This window comes from Diadema antillarum, unplaced genomic scaffold (assembly GCF_040938485.1).
Source record: "Diadema antillarum isolate AM-2024a unplaced genomic scaffold, OU_Dant_1.0 seq00001338_RagTag, whole genome shotgun sequence".
Classification (NCBI taxonomy): domain Eukaryota; kingdom Metazoa; phylum Echinodermata; class Echinoidea; order Diadematoida; family Diadematidae; genus Diadema; species Diadema antillarum.
In genome coordinates, this window is record NW_027272107.1 from 649,390 (window position 1) to 671,906 (window position 22,517).

Sequence of the window (22,517 nt, forward strand, 5' to 3'; positions counted from 1 at the left end):
AGCAGAGCTACATAAATGTATACACATTATTTAAAAAACAAAAAACAAACTGTGCTTTTGCATGTGGTTGAATGTGGCATGGGAGCTAGGTTGAACTTTGGTGCAGGATTTTTTTTTTTTTGCACAGTCTACAGATACACACCATGTGTGTACAATAATACCAGAAGTACTTATTGAATGGTCTTTATTCATGCAATAAAAGAAGAGTCTGCATTTAATTAAAGATGAGACACATCAGTAACTCACCTCTTGCATATTAAAGTTTGCACCACCACACTCATGACCATTTTTTTTGTGTGTGTTGTAATGAATTATAATACAATTCTGCTTGAAGTCTCACCGATCCCTACTTCATCAATCTACATTGTATACTCTTGCTTTCTGTTCAATATTCAGCATGGCATTGTTTCGCCTGAGAGCTTCTGGGGCTGCAACCTCTTGGATGTGGGAATATAACACCAGGAATTGCCAATGGAAAAAATTGAGTCCTGCATTCTCTAGCCTTCGGAGATTCGCAAGCACGAAGCAGCAACAACAAGCTAACAAAGAGAATGTGACAGTAAGGAAAATTATAATCAGTGATTATCAACAAATGTTTTAGAACATTGTTAACACACTCATCTACACGTGTACATTATACTTTTTTTTTAACGAATGTATCATACAGTGTACGTGGTACAATCAATTTGGATATTAGCTACCACCCCAACTCATTTAGAATTAGAAAACAATGTTCTCTACAGTAAGAATTACTGTCTCACAGATGTAGACAAAGTAATGCATGCACCGACTTTTTGGAAAAGCAGGATGTTCACTACATTGCACCTTGCTATGTATGTGGAATATTTAAATTGTCGGAATCCTGTTGGTGTATTCTTTGGGGGTTTACGATCATGTACCAAGTTCAGAAATAGTCTCATGTTGCAAAATTGTAAACAACGAAAGTTACGTGCACCTGATCTTTTCCAACATTGAAATATCCATGTTTGCAGCAATGGCCAATTTTGGGTTGGTCCATAGATTTTTCCATGAAATGCAAATTGTCAGCATCATGAATTTATACCAGGAAATATTTTTCCATGCTCCTCCATGAAGAAATGACTTGTAATCATTAAGTGTGTTTCAGAATCACCAAACTTTAAATAGCGATTTAAATACTCTGTGGAAGGAAGAACTCTGTGGAAGGAATGTACTCATGATTGACCACTGGATGCTTGCAACCTCTTTTTCTAAAATCAGCTTTTCAAATATCAGTTAGGGTACAATTTACTGTACCTGCTTGCTACAGTGTCTATCAAAGGTTTTGAGTTGGGCTTTGTCTACATTTTCATCAGAATTTTGTTTTCCTGTAGCATTAGTCATTCTGATACATGGGGTGTGGATTACATTGCTCCACCTATTGTACATGTAATCCATATTTTTATCAAATTTTACCAAATTTTAGAAGGAATTTGTCTGTGACTTCATATTTCTTGTGAGGTGTTGTTACAAATGTAGTTAAATGCAGCATCCTTCGTTCACTGTGTATTGTAGGCTGCACGCTTGGTAGATGGCAAAATCAGCATAAATTTCATTCACATGTTGTTCCACCCTCAGGGCCTGGTGTATCTATCTACTTCCAGCGATGTTTTCTGCAACTTGGCGTTTGAAGATTGGTAAGACTCATCTCTTTCACATCTGTTGTCTTTCTCAAGATCACCCTGTGCATAGGTTAAAGTGATGGTCATAGTTGTGGTCGAAATGGGGATTCACATTCTACTTTTTTGAGAGATAATTAGAAACTTCTTATGAAATATTAAGGAGCATATACTTCTTAGAGGAATTTTCAAAGTTCATTTGATGAAAATCGGTGTTGAAATTCGCTAAAAGATATCCAAAACAAGTCAATCAAATTGGTCCTAATACAAAGTGGGTCCCATCTTTTATTAGGATGGCTTTGTTATGGTATCTCTGCCCTTTCAAAACCAATTTTCATCAAATAAACTTTGAATTCCTTTAGAATTGTATGCCCATTCACAAGAGGTTTCTCATAAATGAAAGAAAGATATCATTCAGAGGGGTGAAGGCTCAGGTTTGAGTTTCTTCAGTTTGTCTCCCTTCAGTTTGTCTCCCTCTACAATAACAAATATATTTATTTCATTTATCCTATGCTTTGTCCGCCTTGGACTACTTAACATAACAATGTCGGAATCTCGGAGCTTGGGTATTTGTTCCATGTTCATCGTGTCATTGCCGGCAACCAGGGACAGCCCGGTGGTAGTGTCGCTGCCTGGAAAGCAGTAGATGACAGGTTCGAGTCCCACTGGTTCCTTTTTTCCGACATGTTTGTTGATTTACAGATCAGCAGTTGCGATCTTAACAAATTTTCATTTGTAGAGGGAGACAAACTGAAGAAACTCAAACCAGGTTTCTCATATCTCAGTAAAAAGTTGGAATCCTGCCTAAATCCCCATCTCCACCAAAACCATGTAGCATTCCTCGAGGTGGTATGAGTAACCCAAAATCGTAGCTGGGTAAGCCTCACCAGTCCATTCAACTGATGTGTTGGGTGCATATTCGTAACTTTACCATGTAGTTCTATACAAAATGGTGTACAGTATTTAAACTGGAGACCTACTGTATGCCTTGTAATATATTTTGCAAATATAACATTGTGTGAAATGTAGGTAAAGACAATTTCTTATTGTGGTTGAATTCACAATAAAGACACATTGCTACTCCTGAGTGGGCTTGCTAACTTCTAAACTAGGCCAAGCTTGGAGGGATTACTGAATGCTATAAAGTAATGAATAGGCTTGGCAAGTTAGGCCAAATTTCTGGGCCCATAAAGGGTTACTAGTAATGAGAACATTTTGGGGTAAACAATGTTGCAGGGTGTGTTTGACAATGATCTCAATTTTCTCCTGTTTACAACACAAGTGCATCTATATGATTTTTCTAGCACATGCAGTGAGTGGCTGAGATATAATTATGTAGTCTTTTGCTATGTTTGTTCGCATCGTACTTAAATTGCCATAAGACCAAACCATGATTGCATATATTGATTTTCAATATCTCTCTGACTCGCAATCATGCTTTTCTGACTACTCTACTGCTATGCCAGGGTGTACAACAACACAGACCTCTCCGAGACCAGCATCATGCTTCTCTGGCGGAACGATCCCTGCGTCGTGATTGGCCGACACCAGAACCCTTGGGCAGAGGTCAACCTGCGGCAGCTTTGGAGTTCACAGGTCAAGCTAGCAAGGAGGAGAAGTGGGGGAGGGACCGTGTATCATGTGAGTGGGATTTTTAACCCGAATCAGGCTGGGCTTTATTGGCTGTACTAAATCCAAGGGGGGTTGAATTCAGTACCCCAAAATCTCAGCCATCAGTGGCGCAATCGGGACAAAATTTGGCATGCACAACAATCATGTCGAAATGTACAATATTGTGTCTTGAAATTATTTGAATTTATAGATATCTAATTTTGAATTGATTATGCTAATTAATGATAATTATGCTATGAGTTATGCTACTGTGGATGGTAGGATACCATAATTTTCTTTTTCAGGTGTGAAAAGTTGCTACCATAAATTGATTGATGGGGTATAACTTTAAATGTCAGAAATGCTCTCTTTCCCTGTAATAGTAATTTATTCTATAGACCTTTAAACTTTTCTTCAATACTTACAATATCGGTTTGCTAGTTGGCAGTACACCATGGTTTTCAGATGTAGAAGTGAAAAGTTGACATCACAAATTTATTAATAATATGATGGTTTGATGTCATATGTGCTGTCTTTCCTAGTACGGTAATGGAATTCATTCTTTAAAGCTTTGACATCTCATCACGCCTGTGTACCAACTTCTACCTCCCCATCCTCACAGGACCTTGGTAATCTGAACATCACCTTCTTCACCTCCCGAGAACGGTACAACCGGTCCGAGAATCTCAACCTCATCTCAAGGGCCATCCAGAGGAACTGGCCGCACCTCAGCGTGTCCATCACTGAGCGAGATGCCATGGTCGTCGACAACTTCTTCAAGATATCCTTTTATTGTAGTGTGGACATTTGTAACCGCCCAACTCAAAACCCACAAAAAGAAGGCCAAAATGAATTTTCACTTCCCCAAAGGAGTTTCAAAGAGTAAACTCTAAGCGATATAATGATATATTTAAACTTAATAAAAATTGTACCATCTTATCCTGTTTAAAGAATGGTTGAATTAGGAGTCACAGTTTTATAGAAAAGGAAGAAAATAGGATATTTCATTTGGGTCACCCAGGCATGCTGTGCAGAAGAATGAAACTATTTTCTCTTTCCCAGAATATGGTATTTAGAAAAACTGCTATTAAACATCTTAGTGTTTGTTTTGTTTTATGCTGCCAAATTTTGACTGTAGGTAGACAAAAGATCGACTTTCCCAGATAAGATAAACTTAAAAATCCAAGTCTGTCAACCCAATGACATTAACTAATCCATAACTTTTTATGGGTTTTGAACTGGCCATTCACATTTAGATAATTCTTGTCAGTCAATTGATGACTGCTTCATAATCCACATATGAAATTCAAAGCTATTTGCTCTGGACCATGCTGAATAAGAAGATGCAGTCAATCACAAGTGAGAAACTCAAATTTAAGTCAGGTACCAGCAAATCAGATTCAGGCAATAATTCTGCAAAGCGAGAAGACCTCATCGTGAGGTTCCTTGACCTCGTTTTATTTTTCCACGACCAAATTTTCAACATCTGCGCATACCATTACAAGGCCACGCCCATCTTTTAACTGCATGTCACCCCAAAACGGGCACAATTTTGTGAATTTGTGTACATTTCTAATGGAAAACAATGCTTTGTCAGGAATGAAAACCTGAGGGAAAAACATGACGGGGGGGGGGGGGGGGGGGAGGATATCCCCCCCCCCCCCATTAAGGTTAGTGTTCACAGCTCTGGTACCTACCACCACCCACGCTGTGATATGGCAAATCCTATAACTAGTGCTTCCATACATCCAGTCAGTACAGTGTACAAGGCGGCTGCTCCTTGCATACTGTAAAACGAGGAATGTTCGTGTGCATTTTAATTTCGCAAATTTTGCGAAATTAAAATGCACGCGAAAGTTCTTGTCTACACTATATGCATTGAATGTTAGAGGCAACTCGTGAAAATTTCATGCCACGAAAAAGGCCGTCGGCTCCAATTCGCGAAAATTTCATGCCGCGAAAATGTTGTGTTTTACAGTACCCCTTACGTTCAGATTCCCTTGACTAGTGTTGCGTTCACATCTCGGGGACTTCATCCAAACTGGGAAGGAAAATCGCCTACCACCACTGCACCCTACTGCACAGTGTGAACACACACAAGCTGAAGGCGCTCCTAAATGTAAGCAAGGTACTGTCCCCAATTCAATATATCCTTTTACTTTTCTCTTTGAAAATAACAGCAAAAGAAATGCCTGGTCAAAGAAAGTGAATCTATAGTTAGTCTAATACTGCTATGTTAAGTCCGATTAATTTCCATTTTGCCTGATGGTGAAGCCATGAGTAAAAAACTGGAATGAGTTGAGAAGTTCCACAATAGTTTTTCATTTAGTTGAAAATTCAAGCATGAGAATAGACTTCCAGTTAGTGATTAAAACCATATTGTTTCTCAGCTGATACAATGGTTAGGCAGGGGCAACAAAAATTATCAACCCCAAAAATGAACAGAAAAAATTGACATCTTTACATTTATGTAAAAGAAGAAAAACAAAAGGAATTTTTTTTTTCGACAAAACAAAATACATGACTGTAATATTTTCTTGATAACTTTCTAGTAAGCAGACCATAGACAAACATATCTCCTGCTTTATTGTTTGCTTGATTCGGAAATACAGTAGTCTCCACTTAATTTGGTAGTGTCTGGCAGAGCACTTCTTACCCGATTAAGCGGAAAGTACTGTACCACAAAGTTAATTCACCGACTTTGCTCCTGCTGCCTGTATTCTGCAATATGAAGAATCCTGCAATTTCATTAACCATGACTCCCCTTTTCCATGCATGTGTGATATACCATAGAAAGGATTACAGAGCAACGCTACAGCCAGTGTTCGAAGCACCGTCAAGAACCTGGCGGACATCGAGCCAGCGATCTGCCACACTAGCCTGATCAAGTGCATAAGTAACGAGTTCTACAGCCAGTTCGCTCCCTACAAAGAAAATCAGGTATGGGACTGCAGAACGTTGCACGTTATATGATAAATTGTCAGAGATTTGTTATGCCGTGTAGCAAGAGAAACATAGTTCACCATTCTTTTTCTTTCCTGAAGGCGATAGTTGGTTGTAAACTGATGGCAGGTCGATAAATGTTTAGGATGTTTAACAAAACAGAGTGCTCTATAGAAGGAAAATATTTGTCAAAGTGTGGGATTTCATGTTCTTGTATGTTCAGCCTCGTATGTAAAAGAGTGACTTGGTCATTCTCAAAGCAGTATATTAAAAAAACACAAAATTAGCAAGCAAAAACAGACAATTATCAAAAATGCAATTAAAGGTTTAATGCCAGTGAGCCAACCAAGCCTATGTTGTGTGGATCGATCAGTGTTTCAATAAAACAACCATCTTCAAAATGAAGATGATGTCTGTCCAGTAGACTAACTCAATTTTTTGTCTCATGATATTGGAGACTACTGTAAAAGTGGACATTTTTTTGAAGTGTTTAAATTATTGTGCAATGTTGTGTGATGTGAGATTGGTACAAAATTAAAGTGTGTACAATTTTTGTTTTGCTTTTTTGTTTTTGTTGTAGTAGTACTCATGTTTGCTAGCCCTGTAGCCGTATTTTTTCCACATCTAGTTACTTTTACCTTTGTATATGCTCCTGAAACCCTAATGGCTGTGGCAGCAGTGGTAAGCTTTTTGAAGTGCCAGCTCATTTGCCAGGACTGTTCACGATGCTGAATATTTTCAAATTTAATTTACCTGGCGGCGCACGAAAGAATTAATCACACAAAAATTTCTGCTCTTATAGTAAGTTGAAGAATAATGTATTCATACTTCACCAAATGATGAGCAGTACAAACAAGGCATCATAGACATGCCAGCAAGGAAGCCTTCTGACTAGCCCATAGGACATCATTACTGAGCATGTTTCCAACACTGCACACTGGCACTGGTCCGACTGTAACATGTCCCTGACCAGTTAAAACCACCGTCGGACCAGTAACTTTTTCAGGAATGGACCAGTAGAACATGCAAAAAATGGGTACCTACTGGTCCGACAGACAGGTCAGACCAGTAGAAAAATAAAAATGGGTTAGTATGCAGCCCTATGTTCCGATGTTAGTTAAAAATGTTTAATTGCTGCTGACTCAATTCAGGTCGGAATTTCACCCAACTACTGTTTAGGTGCCAATGCGATTATTCCTGATGGCAATCTAATTACAGCAAATGCTCTTCTCAAAGTACCTTGATGTGGAGCAACCTTTTCACTCTCCTCCCCTCAGATATACAAGATTGACCCAAAAGATGAAGCCACGTGGAATGGTCTGTCTGCACTGCAATCAGAACTTGAGGTAAGTTTACATCAGTGTGCAGTTAAACAAATAACTTGAAAAGGGCGCCAACTGAAACAAATGAAAGAAGGAGAAATGTCATTCAGCGTTTCAGTGGTATAAACGTGTCAGATGTGTGATAATTGGTTGTGTTGTTTCTGGAAAGAAATTATCATCTTGTTATTTTTCTTCGAAGATGTCTGGGTCATTGTACTTTCACTCATCTGTTGCTAAAGTGTGTCATTCCATTCTTGTCCATACTGTGCTGTAAAACCAGCCCTCCATCTTGGATATGATGTGGTGAGTGCTCTCAGAATCACCAGAGCATATTTCAAGTGTTAGTTCATACCATCCATCCAGTTTACAGGTCCAGTTTACCTTTGGGAGCAGTGATTTAAAAAATTGTCAAGATCTCACATTTGATGCAGATGTGTAGGTCTGTTGTATCACAAAACATCCTACCATGTAAAGTTTTTGCAATAAAGCCTAAATGTAAGGAGATGTCAGTATTTTTCTTAATAAACCATAACTGTAGACGGTTTAGTCCGGAAACATTTTTATTTTAAATGTTGTTCACATTTTGTGTATTTAACAATATACTTAACATCAATGATACAGATTCAAATTTTTACAGTGGTTGTTTCTATCCCTAACTCACATTTTAGAACTATTTTAAAGCACCAATGCTGGGTTTTTGTTTTATCTGCAAATGGTAAATTATGCCTTAAATAGTTACACAACTTGATTATCTGTATGAATTCTTTACGTTTTCTTCCAAATCACCTCCCATTGTCTTGGAATATAGAAGGGTGAGACATATCAGGTGAATGCTGATAAAATGCTGTAGAAATGACTTCACCCAGTTCCCCTTCAGTGCTTCTCACAGCCCATCGTATACAAAACTTGCTTCTCAGGTTCAAAATGAGGGCTTCTGCTAGTAATAAGGAAATTGCCTCTAGTAGTGTGTCATTTTCATCTTTGAGAAATATTTCTAATCATAACTATCAGGCTGTGTTGGATTAATTTACAGACTGCAAGGATATTTGGCATGCCCATGATGAAAAAAAAAAGAGGAAAAAAATGTCCATTTGACTGACTGTATGATTTTACGACAATTTCAGAGTTGGCAGTGGGTATACGGGAAGACTCCACGATTCAGTGTCACGGAGCAGCGAGGGGGAATCACAGTCATCGTGCACGTTCATCACGCCAAGATAGAGGGTGTCGTAGTGCAGGCACCAGATGGCTGGTTGGATGTTGAGCTTGTTCAGCGCTTCACGGAATGCTTGCACGGTTAGTGAAAAGACAGCACATGTGTCCGTCATATCAGTCTTGTGTGTAAACACAAGGAATGTCCGTAGATACTTGCTCCAAGTGAGTTTGCTTTTGAAAATAGTAGTTTTGAAACTGTAGCAGCACTTCTCATTTGAATGAAGAAACCATATTCTAGTACTCCATCTTTTTTGTTTCTTGCTATTGCATAATTTGCCCACGTGAACCATAAAAGGAACATAATAGGTCTTGAAAAAATTGAAGAACAGAAACAACAAAAAGTGGCAGTGATTAGTGGCTGGAAGTTGATGGTTGAGTGGAAACTGGATATAAAGAGATCTGATGTAACAAAATACCTGATATATAACAAACTAATTTCTCGGGTCCCTATGAATTTATTTCCTTTGTTTTGTATCGTTTATTGAATAACTAATATAACAAAATATCTGAATATAAAGAACAAATTGGCTTGGTCCCACAGATCTCGTTATACTGAGTTTCCACTGTTATATTCTCATGTCCAATGCACCACTTCTCCTCATTTTAGTCTATGACTGAGCCAGTAGTCATATTATTGATTAAAGTAAGAGGGTGGTAATGCTTGTCGCTCCTTTCCAATCAGCAGTTTCTACCACTTACAGCATCACATCTCTGTAATTACATAGTAGGACATACTCCTCACTTGAGTAATCTATGCTTTGCCTCTATAAACCTACAATGTATGTCGTTGTTGTCTACGTCCCCCATCATCTTGATTCCAGGTCAGCACTTCTGGTCCCAGAGCGTCGCTGATGCGGTGTCGGCTCTCCTGGGAGACGAGAGGACAGACCACAACACGCTGAGGAAGTACCGCCTCCTGGCCAGCATGATTCGGGATGCGGCCAGTTGATGAAGAGATGGGGAAGGCTGATGATGATGATGATGATGACGATGACGACGACGACGACAACGACGATGGCGGTTATGATGGTCATGGTGGCAACCTCAACGCAGGCAGTGTGTGAAAATTTTAGCTATGATGGTGATGATGGTGATGATGATGGTGATGATGGTGATGGTGATGGTGATGATGATGATGATGATGATTATGATGATGATGGTCATGATGATGATGATGGTCATGATGACAACCCCAATGCAGGCAGTGTGTGAAAATTTTACCAATGATGATGACAATGATGGTGATTGTGGTGATGATGATGTTGATGATTATAGTAATGGTGAGAGAGACGACAGTGGTTTCCTTGAGAGTTGAACTGCCCTTTAATTTGGCATATCATTTTGATGTGTGTCTGAGGGTTGACGTCAAATACTTAATAGCAACCTGGCCAAATTTGGTGTTTTCTGGGAAACGTTGAATAGAATATTCCACAACTTACTTCAAGTTGGGTTCTGATTAAGGCATTAGCGTTCTATTCCTCTGATTTTCCTCTCCTCCTGGCAATTATTAAGTCAACTTGAGGGTGAAAGGTCAATCGTAAAATGGCAACAGCACCTGTGTTGGTTTGTTCGGCAGGGATTACTGCCAATGCCATCTCTGTTCTATTTCTGAACAAAAAGCAGACATTGTGTGTGAGTCCGATTTACATCAGGGTATATTTTACCAAGTGTGCATTTCAGAGGTCTTCAACATTCATAATTATCCAGAGATGTACATGCTTTTTTATGCACCTTTAGAATGGTGTTAAATGCACAATACATTGTCTTTAGTTGTGCACCAAGTTAATGTGTTTTTAATCACTTGGCTCTACAGTATACACCCAAGACCTTCTAGTTTTTGTGTTGTATTTATTTTCAGCAATTTTACGATAGAGAGAATTGATTCAACTGTAAGTGGATTGTTGTCCATAGTTTCCTTTTGTCTCTTCGCAATAATTTCATCAGTGTGCAGTGAAAATATGTGAGTTGATGTGTATTAACTGGAACAATTTTATATTTATTGAAGGTTCCAGTCGTTAAAGGGATAGTACAGTTTTGGTGGAGATGAGAATTGGGTTTTTAACTTTTTGCGAGATACCAAGAAAACACTTATGATATAGTACAGAACATACCATTTTAAGAGGAATTCAAAGTTTATTTGACGAAGATCGGGTTTGGAATGACTGAAACATCCAAAAACAAAGTAAAACAAAGCGATCGTAATAAAGTGTGGGTCCCACACTTTATTAGAATCATTCTTTTTTGATATCTCAGCCATTTCAAAACCAATTCTCATAGAATTACATGCTCTTTCACATTTTATAAGAGGTTTCTCATTATCTCACCAAAAAATGTTAGAAACCTGAAATTAGCTCTCAACAATAACTGTACAATCCCTTTAATGGAATAGAACCACGCAGAGCCAGGATGCCTTGTTTAAAAAAGACATGTTCCTCAATATAGGTTGATTCCCTCAAAATTATTAATTGTGAGTAAGCATTGTCTTGCATTGCACTCAGATGATATCTTTAGACCAGTAGGGGGATCCTGCACTATGGTTGTAATGTTGCAAAATCTCACGATGTGATGTTCTGAGTAAGTGTACTATGCAAAGAAAGGGAAGTTAAATCAGTCACGAGTCTGGCAATTTGCAATCGTGGAAGACCTCATAATCTGGGTTTGCAAATGCAGTATATTCATGTGTGTGTTTTATCTACCTCATTCTCTTTGAACGTGAACAGTTCTTGCAATAGTTTTGAATCAACGTTAGCAGGATGCTCCATGTGTAAAGGAGTGTCCAGTGCTCTCTTAGAATATTTGGCTTGCCAGAAAACTTGAGGGCTGAAAATGGCTGTTTTTGTTTTGATTTTAAAAGTGTTAGCAAGGGTGAAAAAAAAGTTTGTCTTACAGGGGCATCCTTTAACAGTGGTACATGTGTGCTTGACAGCTACATGTACATTGTACTTAGTAATACATCATAGGCTATTTCTGTTCAAATTCATGAAATTCTTCCGTCAAGATTTTTTTTTATGCCTCTGCCACGAAGTGGTCTACCATATCTATTGAATGCCTGAAGATATTTTCTTGAAACTTAGTGTATACATGTATTACCCAATTAAAATTCTCTGGTGATAGTTTGGGTCATGAGATCAAAGGTCAAAGGTCAAAAGGTCAAGTAAAAATATTAAAACTTTTTTTTTTTCTCCGTACCTTGGAAAATTGTTCAAGGTATCTTCATGGAACATAGTATATACGTACTGACTGGAAGTGATTATCTAGAGAATGTAGGGTTCATGGGGTCAAAAGTCAGGGGTCAAAGGTCAAGTGCAACACTTCAAAATTTTACTATTTCCCTCATATTTATGCAATGCCAGCAGGGTTATTTTTTTTTTTACACTTAGTGTATGCATGTGTAACCTAATAGAAATTCTCTGGAAAGTTTTTTTTTCTTCTTTTTTTGCCTCAAAGGTCAAAAGGTCAAAGATCGAGTGAAAGTGCTGAACTAACTTTTTCCTCCATATCTCGGAAGTGGCTCAAGTTATCTTGAAATTTTTATTGCAACTGATCAACAAATTGCCTTACATTGACGTAAATAATGATTACTAATATTTAAATATTTTAACATTTGTCAATCTGTTGCAATAAAAACATCTTGACAGAAGAATTAAACGAATTCGAATGATTATGCAGTACCCGCTGCACAATATGAGGATTAGAACCGGCACTTGCTGTCGGGTGGAATCTCGGTGGTCTAGTGGAGACGACGCCTGTCCGGAGATCAGGTTGTAGGTTCAAATCCTGCCCCGTTTGTATGCCCATGGTTTCTTTTATCATGGCTACCACTAAAACACTGATCAGTTCAGTGCTTATTTACATCGATATAGACTATTTCTGGTTTCTCGTCCAGTCTAGAATTTAGTGACCCAATCAAGGGCAGTACTTCCTTTACCACAGGCGATGACGTACCATGTCGGTACTGTGCTGAAATAGCTTACTTTAGTGTACCTTGTAATTTTCACAGAATTTTTTTACAAAGCAAATAACTAGAATGTCTCTCATTTTTTTATGTAAATAAAAGTGCTACAAATTTATTTAAGAATTCAAAATAGTGTATTTTATCTAAGAGTGTAGAGGAAATTTATCATGACCACATCAATTTACAAGTATAGTGTACAAAATTCTCATAGACTGGATAATGTAGGGATGTGAGGGAATGTAGTGAGATAAGAGGGTGAGAGGAGCTTTTTTATTGTTGCATCAGGCTGTATTGAAGAATATGTAGCTCTACCTGCAGAGTGAAGCATGCAAGAGGCTGAATTCACAATAATTTCATTTATGAATGTTGTCAAATGTGTTGCCAACATGCATACAACAGTCAAAATCAGCAAGGATTTCTTGAATGATGAATTTGTTCAATATGCCCACCTTTTTTTTTTTTTGTTGTTGTTGCTAATTCCTGGTAGCATTGATCTTCAAATGTGTGACTTTGATTTTTTTGAGTTCTCGCGAGCATAATCCGAGACTCTTGTATTAACATGGTGTATCTGTCATAGATTCTGAGCGTTCTCATATATTGTGTCTTTAGATAGGGGTGGTAGGTTGGCTCAGTTGGCAGCTCATTTGCCTCCAGATCCAAAGGACCTGGGTTCAATTCCCCTAATCTAACCTGGCAATGTAGGGTGTAATCATACCGTCCCACTTATGTAAGAGGCAAACACTCTGTCCCTCGGATAGGACATAAAATGGAGGTCCCATGTGTGAGAGAGTCACTACTCATGTACATAACAGATCCCACTTTATTCATTCATCACAAAGAGCAGGGTGTTGGTCCCGCCTCACACCCAACTGGACTCAATGAAAGACCAGCTAGTGCAACTGAATACGGGCTATCCAGCCGTCTTGTCAGATGAAAAATAAAACAAACAACAAACCATTCGCAACTGAGTTCAGCCACTCCCTCTCCAAATAAAAAAGAAAAACAAAGTACATGTTGAATTATTCATTACCTTTGCTAAACACTTTTAATAAAGTTTAATGAAGGTGTTTTCACCAGCACACTGTAGTCATCTGCAGACCAGGGAAATCTGTATTCAAACTAGAGAAGAAAGCAAGCACAAAAGCACACTAAAACATTTAATACCTTGATGATGCCCAGTAAAGACCAAAGACTTGTAGAGGACCATTCAACAGATCAGGGCCCCGTTGCTAGAAACTTTGCGTTTAAACGCAAGTCTGTTGCTGAAAGGACTTGCGTTTAAACGCAAAGTTGCATTTAAACGCAAGTCCCTTGCGATCAAACGCAACTTTGCGTTTGGTGTAGATCAAATGCAAACAATCAGTCACAACGCAATCAAAATGGCTGCCTATGTGGTAGAACTTGAGGAAGGGGAGGAGGCACTCCATCAAGCTCCTCGGCCTCATCGTACATTCAAACAAAGGTTCTCTGCCTTGGACTCCCTCACTGACGAGGAACTCAGAAAGAAATATCGTTTCAGTAGGGATGGTATCATGCATATTGTTAACATGCTGGACGACCATCTACAGCGCGCTACAGCATGGAGCCATGCCATCCCTACTGAACTTCAAGTTCTAATTGCCCTCAATTTCATGGCAACCGGCTCAGTATTTGATTCTGTTGCGAGTATCCAATCCAATCCTGAGCCTGGAGAGGTTGATGTGATGTATTCATTCGGTGGCAATTTATACAGTCTGGATCAAGTCTATCTATTAACCCATTATGTGCTTTGACTGCAGATTGGTACAGAAAAACTCATAGTGTTGTATACACTGTCCAAAGTCTGTGGCACCGACAGGGTTAACCGTCTGTTTGCAGTGATCATCGAGTTTCGGGTTGAAGATGTTTTATGTTGCCTCAACAGTACATGTATCTGCACTAAGGCTATTCAAAGAATTCAGGTCTTTCTTTTACTAGTCTCGCCTAATTGTATGGTGTGAATCAAGTCTCGTCTAACCTTGTGGTGTGAACCAAATCTCAGTCTTCCACACTTGAACCAAACTCGCATATTAAAGGAAATTCACAGCCTACTGAATGTCATAGAATGTCATACACCTTGTATTAGTTGACGCAGTGAACCATGTCATGCAGTGGGCACTTGTCCCTACAAGACTGTTTTTTTTAGATATCAAAATACTGTTATTCAATGGAATCTCATCGTAGTCTTCTCCTTGGCACCACTTAAATTTTCTCATTGTATCAAGTATCTCTCTTTATCAGAGGAAGAGAATATAGAAAATATAGAAAGAATGACACCTGCAAAGTTTCCCCATGCAGGTATGTCCCGCCTTGTTGTCAAGATGTTCCACTGTATAATGAAAGTCTGTTATGTCAGTGTAATTCATTATAACAAGAGTCCTCTGTACAGTGCCCTCCCGTCATAATGAATACAGTTACCTGTATCACCAAATCAATATTTCAGGTCCCAAAATTCTCATCTACACTGTATATTACTTATGTACATGTACACTATACTGTTCTGTTATGTATAACAAAATTTCGATATAACGAAAAAAACAAAAAAAAAAAACGCCGGTCCCAAGGACTTTGTTATACACTATTGGGAGTACACTTGAGTCCTGTACAGATTACATGTCTATTAACTTACTACGATTTATAAAGTACAGTGGTATACCATCATGCTTTCTTTTCCACTGTAGGGTTGCCTCTCAACTTAAAAAAGAGAAGTTAGTATGAAACACTGATATAGCTCTGTGTTGGGCAGAAATGAATAGTCTTCATTCACACGTTCTCCACAAATTATTGGTGCATATTAAAAGATATGACATACGATTGCCTCTATTTATGAATGCTCTCCGTAATAAAGGAAGCTCTTGTTATAACACATTTGGCTGTCTTCACATTCAAAAGTATTGGTTGTCTCTTTACCCAATGTGTGTGTAAGGCTTTTTACATAGTAGATCTGTGTTCTCTCTCTCACACACACAGACACACACAGCCACACACACTTTTTCAATAACTTTTACTTATTACCATTCAACAATACATATGCAAGCTAGCCTTGTGCCAATATACAAAGTAACAAAATGATTACACCTTTTTGAAAAAAATAACAAAATTTATTATTTACATAGCATGTATATGAAATACATGTACTTGTTTTCACAAAATTAGAACACTTAACTAATTGTGTAACATATACACACACGGATACAGGCATATTATTGAGGATTTTTTTCTTTTCTTTTCTTTTGTATGCCAAGGTGCCTTGAAAAATGTCATGTGAAAAGGTGATTAAGTTGTGATGATGGACATTCTACATTGAAAGTTTTAAAACTCCAGAGTAAAGAGTCATATTTACTACATTGGTACTTCGCAGCCCAATAAAAAAGAAGGAAATTTCTTCTCGCAACTGTCGTTGCATCAGATCTCTTTGCCGTTAATGCACACACTACGGATGTGAGAGTACTTGCAGAAAAAAGTTTGAAAAAAAAAATATATAAGTGCATTAAAGTGTGAACATTTCAATGCAGTTGAACTGCAGAAAAGTCTGAAAAGTGGGTTTTGGGCAAAGTAGAAAAAATCTAAAATCAGATTAAACTCTGAACTCTCACATCCTTGACACACACATGCACTCGCATACATGCCCCCCAACACACACACAGACATACACATGCATCCTTATACACAAAATGTTTGCTACAAATTGTAAGTACAAACATGAATTACTCAAATTTCCTGTTTTGACAATGGACAGAGATGAGGACATAATGAAATGCATTAAAGCTATCATCTTTAATAGAAAAAGTTTAATTACAAAAATATCAGCACTGTGCATATGGCAAAACACATATGAGTATAAATCATGTATTTAAATGCACTGACATATAAAACCTGTGCCAATATGATGTTGATAAATGTATGTTTATGAACTTGCTTAAGTTCAAACTTGGTGTATATTTTCTAAACAAACATTATGTGTGATCAGTTCATTGAATCTTTTACATTGGTATACTGTTCCAAAACATCTTGAAGAAAACATGTAAGCATTGACTATGGAGTAAAGATTTATCTTCACCCTTCATTTTAACTGCAGTTGTCATCTACATCATACAAGTGTATTCCACGGATGTCACAGATTCAAAGCAGTGTCGATTCCAGAGTTTTAAAAAAGGTGATAAGAATTTGTACTTGTCAATGTCTCTATGGAGCTATTAAAGGTTTTATTAAACTCTTTATGTGCCATGGTGTAATCCGGCCTGTGTGCCACATTATTCTGAGACAGCAATATAGTCATGCTTTGGGAAAACATTCTGTTTTCCAAATCTATGTAAACCTTTGTAGGTTTTTGTTACCCTGGAAATGAAGTTTCAGAGAAAATGAAAAGTCTTGCTTTGATGTAAATTGTATGACAAATCAATGATTATTTTTCTTTCAAGTGACAGGTAGCTTCATTATTGTAGAGGTGTGACTTTTGCACACAAGACAGTGACAGAAACTTAGAATTTATGAGCAAATCCATTGGGGAACACCTAATAATCAATCACCACAAAAAACGCGAGCTTCATGTGACAGGAATGGAATCGCGAGAAACGCTTTCATTGTACTGATGCATTTGGCGATAAATGATCGGTTTGGGCGGGTTTGTGCATGTGAGTAGAATATGCGAACTTGGCACACCATCGACAGAGTCGGGCGTGCAAACGTGGCACATAGAGATACAGCACTTTGTTCAAACTACTGAGATACGTGTACATTATCATGAAGTGACATTGAGCACATTGACTTGACATACTTACATTTTACAAGTAGGCCTACAGCACGAATACAAAGAAACAGTACAGCGGACTCCCATTATAACGAAGTCCTCGGGACTGGCAATTTTCTTTTGTTATAACAAAATTTCGTTCTAACCGAATGAATAAACAATAAAAATACATAGAGTTTACAATGTTGCGGCTCTAAATTTTACTTCATTGTAACCGGCATTTCGTTAAAACCATGTTCGTTATAACGGGAGTGCACTGTACCAAAGTGGGTGGACAGATAAGACAATGTAACATCTGATGTCCTGTAAAACAGATCCTTATTCACAAACGACTCTCCACTGAATTTCATGATAATCCAAGAAGATGTGCATCTTTGTGTGATGGAAGGATCATACATTTTACAACATACTTGTATATAATATCCATCATTATGGTAAGTGCACAGGGCTGCAAAAATTGACATGTGAAAACGAGGGGAGATTTCACACAGCTACCAGGGACATGTTGTGTGTTACATGCACCTGAATGGGCAAAAAAGGTGTTAAAATCAGGGTGGCACTTCTGGGTCTAGGGTACCAGTATTTACCCTGGACCCTTCCCCTGACCCTAATCCTAACCATGAACCTAATCCTAGTACCCATAACCCAAATTCTATTACCCTAAACCTAACCCTAATCTTTACTCTAAGCCAACCACTAGCCAGTATTTAGCCGGGGGGGGGGGGGGGGGGGGGATAATTGCCCTGATATGGGCATTTGTATTTGCTCGGAACATGGACAGATATTTCATATTTTTTTGGTTTGTTTGTTGTTGATTTTTTTTCCTTTTTTTTTTAAAGGAAGCCTTCTGCAACAGCAAGGAGACTATGCATCACTGAAGGTAGAAGGTTATTTCCTGGGTCCTGTTTCATAAAACATGTCATCAGTGACAACTGCCACATTCCTATAACAAATTTGCTCTTAGCCAATCAGATGCAAGGATTTCAGTAGCTTATAACAACTATGACAAATTGTCATTGATGACAAGTTTTATGAAACTGGGCCCTGATCCTTCCCCCCCCCCCCCCCAGTCCATTAATAACACTTTGTTGAGTTAGAATGCAGAATACACTTTCCGACAGCCTTTTGCCTTGTTCCTGCGACTATTTTCTGAGAGAGGATGTAAAGAGAGAATCCTCAAGGCTATGCCGCAAAGAATTTGAAAACAAAGACTGCTATATTTTCTGATCTTAATGCTGTACAAGGGAAACTTTTTATAAAGAGGTCAGAAAGCTATAACTGACAGCAAAACCCTCTTATAATCATGTAATTTTGCAGGTAACACCTGCCAACGCTTATACTGTAGGTTCCCTCAATAATGAAGTTCCCCTAGAAACTATACAATGTATTACATTCCACACTGTCAACAGAACCTTTCTCGGCAAGGGAGTACACAAAATCACTGTGGGTTATCTGGATATTGCACATTAATAGAAAAGTATAATAAGTGAATAATTACCGGCAATCATATCACTTTAAATGTACGTACACGACGTATTCCAGTTCAATTAATAAGCAACAGATACAAAAACACTAATGAATAGATTCATAATATTTGCTCTTCTTCAATTCTCATAACTGCAACGTGAGGATTTTGACCTCTCCCTACGAACTGCTGACCACATCCTCTTTGGTCACTTGTTCCTCCCCCATAGGACCATTGGTCACTCCCTTCTTGCCCTGCCACTTGGCTAGCGTCTTGTCCAGTCGCTTGACAAAGAGAGCAACATCCTCCATTGTCATGCCAACCGCTGCCGCGGCCGTGAGGTAGGCACACCGGTAGCTGTTGCAGTGAGAGCCGAATCCCTGGAAGGTGTGGCTATTGATCTCCTTGACAACAGCTTGTGGTACGACTCTAGTGGAACAAGAACAAAAACAACTTTTACATCTGTCATCTACGTTATTCACAAATACCAAGACTTACAATTTCTATTGCAAGAGCTCATGTCCTGGGCATGGCTACTCCAGCTTGTAGTTTTGAGTACAGTCCAAGGCCGGCGGAGCATTTTCAATAGTGGAGGGCTTTCTTCAGCTGACAAGCAAAAAAAAAAAAAAAAAAAAAAAAAAAAAAAAGTCTTCAGCACAAAAACGTAACCTTTAGCGCACTCACACTTCAGGCAAGGTCTCTCTCTCTATTTCGATTTATTTATTTCTAGTGCCACTACACACTTCCGCGGTAAAAAAGAGTGGGCGGGGGGGGGGGGGGGGGGGGGGGGGGGGGCCAAAGTGGTGACACCTTATGTATTCCTTTGTATGCTGAGACCGCACCACATTCACATGAGCACTTCAAGAAAACAGTCTATTTTTTCACAGGCCTACAAATTCTCAAAGAAGCATTTATGCTAGAGATGCAACAGTAAAGTTGTAGAGAAAATCATGAGCATTGCTGTGATGTAAATTTGATAATAAAGCTACAGGTATAATGCTTTCAGTGTGCTGTGGTACATTGCGATTTGTCAATCGGTTTGTGAGCAGCAGTGCATTTGAGCAAGATATGCAGAGTTATCAACTGAGCCAGGCGTGCTATCATGGCACAGAAGGAATTAACAAAGTTCTCTGGCAAACAAAAACATGAAATAGACTGTACACTATCTCTAATGGAGGCTGCATAACACAATTCTTCAACATCTTTGCACATCGGGCAATGATATCACTGTTTTGAGGAAAGATGGTAGATTCAGCAATCTCTACTATAATAAATGTAGTTACCAAACTTCACTGGCAAGAGGAAAAGGCAGAAAAAAAAAATCGTTTAATTTTGTACCTTTGTGTTTCATTGGGGAGTCAATTCAATTCATAATCAAATGCAAACAATTTCCTCCTTATGGATCTTCCAAGACAACAAACACATCGTTGGTGGGGTGACAAAACCTCGTATCTCAAAAATGTCAAATGTTCAGGAGAGCTAAAAAACATGGCTGCCATAGCATGTAAGTCAATAGAAACAGCCAACTTTTATTTATCATTTGTGACCTTATTTTTGCAGATGGGCATATAAGGATTGAGAACTACATAGTAAAATGGTTCCTAGCTTCAATATAATGAAGAAAACTCATTTTCACCAAATATTGAGATACGAGGTTTTTGTCACCCCACCAACGACATGCTTCCTATGATGAACATGAAAGATGTCTAATTTGCACTTGGAGAAGAAAATACAGTTCATAATACTACAACACCTTGCTGATATCAAAGGACACGTACCTCGCCCCAGACACACATCGTTGGTGAACAGCATGGAGCCCAGCTCCGTGACTGCCTTCCCGCCACCACCTGGGATGTTGCCGAGGGTCATCGCCATGGAGATGGGGTTTGTGAGGAGTCTGCAGGAGTCTCTCTCGCCGTGCTTCTCGGCAACCTTGCTCAGCTCTTCCCTGAGATGCTGGTAGAGTTCTTTTCTCTCCTGTGAAAAGAAGGATGAAATAGGGGAAAGATGAGTTACCGTAGAAACTGTAAAGTAAGAGAGAGAGAGAGAGAGAGAAATGGACAGCGGCCATACTACTGAGATGAGAGACAGAGATAGACAAATAAGAATTTAAAAGGGGAGAAAAAATTCAAATGAAACAGAGAGATTCCAATAAGAAGGACAGATACAAATGAATCACGTTACCTTCAGAAGCTTCTTGTAGCCAGAGGAGCCGAGAGAAAGGAGTGTAATGAACAGATCTGTCGATGGAGCTGCTGACGCCCTCCCGGGGTAAAACTGGCTGATTCTGTCCACAAACTCACGATCGAATCCAGCGATGATCGACCCACCGACAGGCACCATGAAGTTTTTGTCGGTGCTCTGGACGAAAGCATCCACGCGGCCAGCCCGTCCCGCCTCCTGAATGAGATGCATGCACTTGGAAGACTGCACACCATAGGCGTTGTTCACCACATGGGGGATGTCCCTTTCCTTACAAATAGCAGCAACCTCCTCCAGTCTGTCGGGCACTCGGGGCGCAAGCAGCTGGTTGTGGTGTAGACACAGAGGACGTTCTCTGCTCCCAGTTCAGCAATCTTTGCAGACACAGCCTCAACATCCGTCCGCAGCTCGTCTCCCTTCTAAACAATTCTCAATCACGACAGACTCAAAGCCAGCAGTCGCAATAGCCTTGAAGCAAGACTTCTGATCTATTCTGGGCCAGATGATGTATCGTGCCTTTGGTCTCACTTGTCGTAAGGTGAGAAAACACAGCACCAGACTCATCCCTGTTGCCATGGGAACAACAAAGCAAGATGCAGCACTCCTCACTCCTAAAATTTGAAAAAAACAAACAAACAAACAAACGAAGGGTCGTTTCAGCTCAAAATCTTGTTCACCATATGACATACATGTAAAACAAGAAAGCAACATATTGACAGTGAAATACATTTTAGATGAAAATTGCTAATTTACAAAAACACCCACTTATTTGTACACAAACAATTTGTATTGGAAAAGTGTCCAGTTACAGGTGTACAATGTGCTCTCTATCAACTAAGCACACACACATACAAATAGAAAACATAAAAACATACATTCACGATTGGTCACTGAAAAAGATACACTAGTAAGGACATCTGTTTTAAAGTGAAAAAAAAAAAACTTTTTTTTTTTTTTTTTTAGTAACAAAGAAAAAAAAATATTGGGTGGTATCTAAAACACCTTCCTACTTTATGTTCCTCTGCTGGAAATATCTCTCAGAATCTCAGAAGATCACGGCATTTAAAGAAGTGTGATCTGGCAACAGTACACGGTTTTCCTGTCTGTAATTGCTTTGATTCACCTGCCATTCGAATGACATCCAGTGCCATAGAGTTAGTAAGTCTAGACAGGATGCTGGAACCCAGCTGCCTTGGGCTGGATGGCGGTGATGTCTCCAGACCGTCCAATTCCATGAGCCAACCTTTGAAATTGAAAAGGACAACAAAATATACAGAATTGCGTCATCCAATTTAAAGAATGAGCATTTTCAGCCGTATCTTTTAAACACTGTACTTGGATCCTGCAGAGAACTTTGTGATCAAAATAAAACCACTTTCAGCAAAACGATCATCATGAC

The 22,517-nt window shown here is 38.9% G+C and overlaps 1 protein-coding gene and 1 pseudogene across 1 annotated transcript; one reads left to right on the plus strand and one right to left on the minus strand.

Annotated features, from left to right (window-relative positions):
- Nucleotides 1–400: 400 nt before the first annotated feature.
- Nucleotides 401–9,677, plus strand: LOC139708459 (lipoyl amidotransferase LIPT1, mitochondrial-like). Its single transcript, XM_071620412.1, has 9 exons — nt 401–559; nt 1,597–1,655; nt 3,104–3,278; nt 3,871–4,029; nt 5,269–5,376; nt 6,042–6,188; nt 7,469–7,537; nt 8,638–8,809; nt 9,550–9,677. Exons 1-9 carry the CDS (start codon nt 443–445, stop codon nt 9,675–9,677), a joined length of 1,134 nt encoding a protein of 377 aa, XP_071476513.1. The 5' UTR covers nt 401–442.
- A 9,377-nt stretch (nt 9,678–19,054) lies between these two features.
- Nucleotides 19,055–22,361, minus strand: LOC139708470 (O-phosphoseryl-tRNA(Sec) selenium transferase-like; annotated as a pseudogene).
- Nucleotides 22,362–22,517: the final 156 nt, after the last annotated feature.

What these genes read in the sequence shown, in the direction of transcription:
- LOC139708459 (XM_071620412.1), top strand. Translation starts at nt 443, where the DNA reads ATGTGGGAATATAACACCAGGAATTGCCAATGGAAAAAATTGAGTCCT. An exon ending in CTAACAAAGAGAATGTGACA is followed by an intron (nt 560 to 1,596) that starts GTAAGGAAAATT and finishes TTCCACCCTCAG; the next exon opens with GGCCTGGTGTATCTATCTAC. An exon ending in CGCTCCTAAATGTAAGCAAG is followed by an intron (nt 5,377 to 6,041) that starts GTACTGTCCCCA and finishes GATATACCATAG; the next exon opens with AAAGGATTACAGAGCAACGC.